General features: G+C 39.2%; 1 protein-coding gene across 1 annotated transcript; it reads right to left on the bottom strand.

The window, feature by feature from the left end:
- Positions 1-414: 414 nt before the first annotated feature.
- LOC131243288 (cytokinin riboside 5'-monophosphate phosphoribohydrolase LOG1-like) lies at positions 415-2,248 on the bottom strand. Its single transcript, XM_058242514.1, has 8 exons — positions 2,022-2,248; positions 1,839-1,936; positions 1,684-1,714; positions 1,503-1,602; positions 1,347-1,417; positions 1,117-1,260; positions 895-1,024; positions 415-734 (listed from the first exon to the last, which is right to left on the bottom strand). The coding sequence occupies exons 1-7, from the start codon at positions 2,154-2,156 to the stop codon at positions 926-928; spliced, it is 678 nt and encodes a 225-aa protein (XP_058098497.1). The 5' UTR covers positions 2,157-2,248; the 3' UTR covers positions 415-734; positions 895-925.
- Positions 2,249-7,055: the final 4,807 nt, after the last annotated feature.

Raw genomic sequence — 7,055 nt, 5'->3', positions numbered from 1 at the left:
TGTGAATGTGTACGGATATACATGCGTGTTGAAGTATCAAAATCATTCCCACTTCTAGCTGAGAACTGATCAGCCCGTGACATTCTTCCTGCCAACATGGCACTGCTTATGAAATCAGTACCTTTAAAAGGACGTACTCCACAAATGAATATCACCTGTAAATTTGGCTCATCCACTCACTAGGTGGACCACACCTGCATGTTGAGTCAAACCAACCGCTGTCCATTGATTCCAAGGGTGTGGCCCACCTGATGAACGTACGGGGGCCTACCCCTTTAGTGGTTTTGATTAGACAATTGCAATTGTGCCTCCTACCCAAAAGAATACTAATGAGAGAGAGACAGAGAGAGACAGAGGGATAGGGAGAGAGAACAAAACACAGCCGTGTTTCTTTCGATTCAAAATCCAAGAGCAAAAAGTTGCAGTGTTTGTTACTGCCTCCCTGTTAGACCTTCTACAACTGTTTACAATTGTATATATATATATACTTGAAAAAGAAAAAGAAAAAAAACAGAGAGAAAGGAGGAAAATATACTTTTGCTACTCTGTAGACATAAACACCCTATATACGATCTTTCCTCTTTTTAAAGTAAAAAAGGGACGATCTTTCCACCCTTTAAATCAAAAAGGGGTAAATGATAGGGTTTAGCTGGTACAACAGAAATATGGAATAAGACTCCCTAATAACTAACCAATCAGAACCGTCCATGGGTTGGCCAAGTTTCCCTAAGCCACTCTAATAGCCTCTGCAAAGGAGAATAAAAACGCAAAAAACCAAAAAGAGTTTATGGTCAAAAGTCTAAAAAGAAAAGAAAAGAGAATTGATGGCTGGGATCATCCGATAAGTAAGTAGGTTTTTTGAGACCACTTAGATGGATGGTCATAATCGGTTACCATATTTAAATTCCAGCGGCTGTACCCAATCCTATCGTGCAATTTGGGCAAGCAAGGAAGTATTAGAACCCACTTGCTCCATCTCCCACCTCAGCTTCGACTCGACACCATCATGGACAGACTCATATTCCTATCAAAACAAAACAAAAAATCCAATAAGGACAAAATACAAAGGAGACCCAAACACTCCTTTTAGATGAATAGAAAGGAGGGCACCACAACCTCTAGCTTCTGCACCAGCTCTTTGGCGTTTGGTGCGGACACGATTATGTGGCGCTGATAGGGCTTGATGAATCCATCGTCCACAGCTTTGTCGATGAAAGTAAGAAGGAAGTTGTAGTAACCCTCCACATTAAGAAGGCCCACCTACACATACATAAAGAAATCCTATCTATAAGATACAAGTACTTCTATGTTGGGTGTGTGATTTTCTGTTAGTAAAGATTTCTTACGGGTTTATCATGGATTCCTAGTTGAGCCCAGGTGATGACTTCCAAGAGCTCTTCTAAGGTTCCATACCCACCTGAAATAGGAAAGGAAATAATTAAGAAAACCTGAAGACTTTAGGAATCTGATTAAATGGGTTATTGAGAGAAGAAGAATAGAACCTGGTAATGCAATGAAAGCATCGGAATGGCGGGACATCTCTGCCTTCCTTTGATGCATGCTAGCCACTGGTTTCACTTCTCCTACTGTTTCTCCTGTAATCTGCCATTAAAGAACGCCTTTCAGCAGCATAAGAATATGAGAATAGATGAAAGAAGCAAGAGAAGAAAGGCATCTACTTACTTCTTTGCACATCAGAGTCCTCGGTATGATCCTATAAAGAAAACCCATAAAAAAAAAGGTCGAAAAACGTCCATTAATCCAATGAAAAGCAAAACCCATATCAGAAATCATTCCTTTTTTTTTTTTCTTTTAATGATTGTGTTGGTTTTTCTCACCCTAAAACATGCCCTCCTCCTTTATGAACAGCTTCAGAAACTAGTCCCATCAATCCAATGCTCCCACCTCCATATACCAAATCCACCTTCCTAGAAACCTACATAGAATAAGAGAAGATTAGAGAGAGAGAGAGAGAGACAGAGGTATATATATTCCATATACATGACAGAACATCTGTATACCAGCTCTTTTCCTAGTTCAATAGCAGCATCTCTGTAGCAGTTTCTCTTCCCAGTACTGCTACCACAGAATACACAGACCCTCTTGAATCTAGATTTCAAGACAGGCTTTTCCTCTATCTTTCCTTCTTCTCCCATCCTTTTGGCTCTTTACTTTTTTTTTTTCTCCTTCTTTTCCGGACCAAATCCAACTGCTCTTCTTATGACACTTCTGCCCAATACAAACCGCCCAGAGAGAAGCGAACTTATATAGGCGAAGAGAAGCTTTATTACTCTGGCAGATTGTGATGGACGATGCGCAGGCAATTTTAAGTTACTTTGAAATTGCACACGTACCAAATAAGCAATTCAAATTAAACCGTTGAAATTATGGGTAAGATTTTGGAGGTCTCTTCAAAACAAAATAACCCTTGTTTCGCTAGCAGCCCATCAGATTAGTGGACATTTATTTAACGGTAAAATGAAAATCTTCCAACGGTCCTAATTTAACAAACCAAATGCCCATGAATCAATGGCTAGGATTATTCAAGATCTTTTATTTTAGGCATATCACTCAGATATAATAATTTACATAATTTAGTTGGATTAATTGAGTTATATATGCATATTATACAATTTCTGAGTGCCGGTGTATTCCGTGTCATATGCAGAAAGAGTACCAAATAACTCCCCCTTCGCTAAAAGGCCTCACCGGCACGCTATAGTGTGCGTCTTTTGCCATTTATATTTTTACCGACTCACCGCACTCGTCGGGTCACTCGCGTAAATCCGTACCGTAAAACGGACGCGACCTTCCTGTGCCCACAAGTACAGGGAGCCCTGGAGGGGAAGCTCTGTGGAGCCCACTGCGATGTCCTTATAAGAGATCCACTCCGTCCATCAGCTTTCCCAGCTCAACTTTAGATTTGAAGTAGAAAATGACGCATACAAAAATTAAGTGATCCACACCACATTGGGTTCGAGTACCCGTAGGTGGTGAAATCTCACTTACGACGTGAGTGTGCGGGTGTGGGTGCGCGTGTAAAAATAAAAATAAAAAATAAAAACCGCCACTGTTGAAACCTTCCTTGGTGGCTACTGTGATGTTTACATGTCTTCCAAACCGTTTACAGGGTTATTACCACCTGGATGATCTGAAAACACAAATATTAGCTTTTTCTTCGTTTGAAGGTTTCAATAGACTGTTAATTTCCCATTGACACCACTTGACTTCATATTTAAACCCATGTTCTAACATTAGCCGGCGAAACTGATGAACCGCTGGACTAACATCATGCTGGCCCCATTTTCTGTCGTCCCTGTGGTTCACGTTGTAGTCGTACGGTTCCCATTACGGAGAGAACACGTCCAGAAAGTCATGACAAAACTAGCCATCCGATTTCGTGGGTCGAATTTAGAGGACCTGGTATGGTTGTTCCACCATTGGTTTGAATTGGCGCCATTTCAACAAGGATGATTTTCTGGCTGTGCTTTCAATGGGTCCTAAGTTCGATCAAGTGTAATAATACGTGTTGTTGGATCCAAAGCACAAGCACATAGCGTGGCACAGAGCGTGCTAGCTACACCGTTTTTGTGCAAAGACCGTGCTACCAGCGTTCGTGGATTTTGTCTTAATTATAACTCTAGCTCCTTGTATGCTGGACTTTGCCCTCTGCTTCTGTTTGCCCTGAGCCTTGACACTCAGGATTCGGGAGAATTGAGCCTGCTCAATTCAATCCATTTAATTTTATGCGTCCCTCTCCAATTGCCTATTAAAAAAAATTCTACATTCACAATTCAAGAGAGGAAGGGAATAACCCTGAGAGCTCCAATGACCTTTTTTTTTTTGAAAGAGAGAGAGAGAGAGAGATATGGGATGGAGAAAGAGACGGAGACTTTGACTCTCTATTTTCTCAATCTCTTCTATTCTATTTCAACTTCAAAGTCGACACCATATTCTTGATCTATTATTTTTCATTCTGTATATTGCAACCCCACTGTTTTGACCACATGGGGCTTCTGCTCTAACATCATGTAAAGTATGATATGCAGTTGTCTCTATTGAGAGTCTTCTACATTAAAAAACGTAACTTAAAAGAGTAATTGAAAACTCCGTGTTCTATTTCTTTAATGTACTTTTCTCAAAAAACTCTTTTTCTATCATTTTCATTTCATTTTTGGTTTTATAGTTTAGACAACTAAATTTTAGTATTTTATTGGAAGTTACTTTAATTCCTTTTAAAAGCGTAAAACCTAACAAAGACTGTGTTTCACACGGATGGTAAAAGGTTACCTAATCTTTTCCTTTTCCATAACCGAAGCCTTCACCCAAAATCCATGGCGTAGACGTAGTCAAGAGTCACTTGAGTCAAGAATTCTTCGGTATTCTTGATCTCTAGGTGATTTCATGAATTCTAGCCAATCATAGATTTTGGAGCCTTCATTTTGGTTAATAATGATTCTTACAATGCTGACAAGTCATTTTGTCGACTTTGTCAAATGTAATACAAAATCAAACAGAGTTTAAAAATCAATCACACCCATTGAGGCTCATCATCCAAGAATACTAGCATGTTGCATGAGTTGTCATGAATGGTATAAATATAATTATTAGCTTCTCTCAACCCCTCCTCGTAGTTCAGGTATGAAGGTCTTAGCTATGGGTTTCACTGGATCTGGATTGACTTCGGATCTGTGTCGTTATACCCTACTACCCATATCAACCAAGCACCTAAAATTTTTAGTTTCTTTTCTCAACCCTTTCACGAGATTTGGGTATGGAGGTCTTAGTTATGGGTTTCATCGGATCTGGATAGACTTTGAATCTGAGCCTTCACATGCTATCACCGATATCAACTGAGCATACAATATTTTCTAGGTTTACGAAAGATGTATGCTTTATAGCTTCTTGGTTATCTCAATCCTATCACATCATAAAACTATGTAAATTCTAGTTATATATTTATCACTACATACATACATACATACACACACACACACACAGATATATATATATATATATATATATATATATATATATATATATATAATATCCATCGTTCACCTCATGCAACCATCACATGGTCTGACTTGGACATCTAGTGGGCAATGGGGGACATTTTTTCGCAGCATTTACTAGCATAGTCAAATGCCTGACTTGAAATGTCGGGCTGTATATTAAAAAGGGGATTCATTAAAACTTCTAGTATTGTGCTAATATGCATTTACTAGCATAGTTTACATTCCTGTCTTTACATTCAGCATTCTAGTCTCGTACTAGTCCATTCACATTCCTGTCTTTACATTCTTGTCCTTTCATCATAGCGTTTTCATCCATATTAAATAAAAATTAAAATTAAAAATAAAGGAGAAATGCAACAAAACAAGAGAGGGTAGAGAGCAAAGATAGAGAATGGAAGGAAGGGAGAGGCAAAAGAAGAGGCAATACATCTGACCTAACTTAACCATTAGTAAGCAGAAGCTTTACAGAATCCTACAGGCTTTCCTCTCTTCTCCTTTTTTTTTAATTTTTTTATTTTTATAACCAATCCACACCAGAGCTATTCCCTGACTCTATTATGTTTTCACTCTCTTTCACTGGAAAAGAATAGAAGAGAAGAGATATATATTCTGAGCCTGTTCATGTGAGAGAGCTAAACCATCCTACAATCATTGAACCTAGAAGACCGTTAGGGGTCCAATGCCCTATAAAGCTAGCTTATCGAAGCATCATTCAAATACACGCACAAGCTAACATGTAAGTTTAGGGAGATTTTTCAGATCCTATCTCTGATTCACCCATATAATAAACCTTCCAACCCATGACAGACCTTACAATAACCCGTCTACCTTCCAACATGAATAGGAAAAAGAACCTGATGACCTAGCTTTTCCAAATAATAACTTAAACAATCCATCCACAGTGTGTAAAAACCTCCTACTCATGTGGATCTTTTAGATCCTACCATTAACTAGTTCTGGCCTATCCATCCCAAGGAAAACTTGGTTCATTTCCAATATCTTATAGCACCTCAAAGTCCCACCCATTTGTAGCCAAGTATGGTCCAACCAGTGCTTCGCTATGCAGACTTTGGTCAGTCTTAATCCAACTAGTTCCAGCCACCTCCCCTTAACAAGAGTGCTACCCCATTCCAATTTGGACAACCACATGCACAATCTAATCAAACAAAATCTCTGATGTCTGCACCCTCTTACCTTAAAAAGCAGTCTCCCCATGCAGTGGGAAATTCGTTTCAATCACCTCCTCTATCTATGCCCCACTAGTAAAATCCTCTCGTCAAGGACAATAAAAAAACATGAGAGGTTGATCACTATGAGGATGAAGCCACTCGAGCTTCTTAAGGGGCATGGGCTCGCGTTCAACAATCCTAACCATTTAAGATCGATGAACTCCGAAGGCATTTCGAGGATCAACTTAAAGCAATGAGAAATGACCTCCAGAAGTAACATGTAGTAGAACTTCCATCCACTCAATTCAGGGACCTTTGTCCCTTCTCAATGCCAAGTTACCTCCTAACTTTGTCAAGTTCCAAAGATGCAAAGGAACGGGATAGCCCACCGCTCATTTGAAAGCTTTTCGTGGTGAGCTCAATGTAGTGGCAGGGGATGATGGTATCCTCATCAGATTGTTCTAAAATTTCCTAGGGGGTGACTCGCTTAGTTGATACACATCGCTTGTTCATAAAAAACAGGACTTGAGAAGATCTTTCCAAAGCTTTCTTCAATTGCTTTGTGTATAATTTAAAAGTTGCACCACAAAGGGCAGATTTGGCTGACCTAAAATGAAAAAGTGAAGAGACTCTGTCGGCTTACTGTAAGTACTATGTTGTAATTCAAGCACTCGGTATTGTCAAATTTTGTTATGCCAAACCACTTGGAGTCAGTATCTTGTTATGATAAGATGGAAAGTTCACCTTTAAGTCATCGTTAACTCTTCTACATTTTCAAGTTGAAGAATATTGCTAAAGATCGAACACAAGCTCAAGTACAAGAACAGAAATTCAAACCTCAAGTTAAAGTTCAAGACCACCACCTTAA

This window comes from Magnolia sinica, chromosome 4, assembly GCF_029962835.1.
Source record: "Magnolia sinica isolate HGM2019 chromosome 4, MsV1, whole genome shotgun sequence".
Taxonomy (NCBI): domain Eukaryota; kingdom Viridiplantae; phylum Streptophyta; class Magnoliopsida; order Magnoliales; family Magnoliaceae; genus Magnolia; species Magnolia sinica.
This window is presented reverse-complemented; position numbering and strand designations above follow the sequence as displayed.

Coding starts and splice junctions, on each gene's coding strand:
- LOC131243288 (XM_058242514.1), bottom strand. CDS start 2,156: ATGGGAGAAGAAGGAAAGATAGAGGAAAAGCCTGTCTTGAAATCTAGA. Junction 1,937..2,021: donor TTGAACTAGGAAAAGAGCTG/GTATACAGATGT, acceptor TATTCTATGTAG/GTTTCTAGGAAGGTGGATTT. Junction 1,715..1,838: donor GGAGGAGGGCATGTTTTAGG/GTGAGAAAAACC, acceptor TTTTCTTTATAG/GATCATACCGAGGACTCTGA.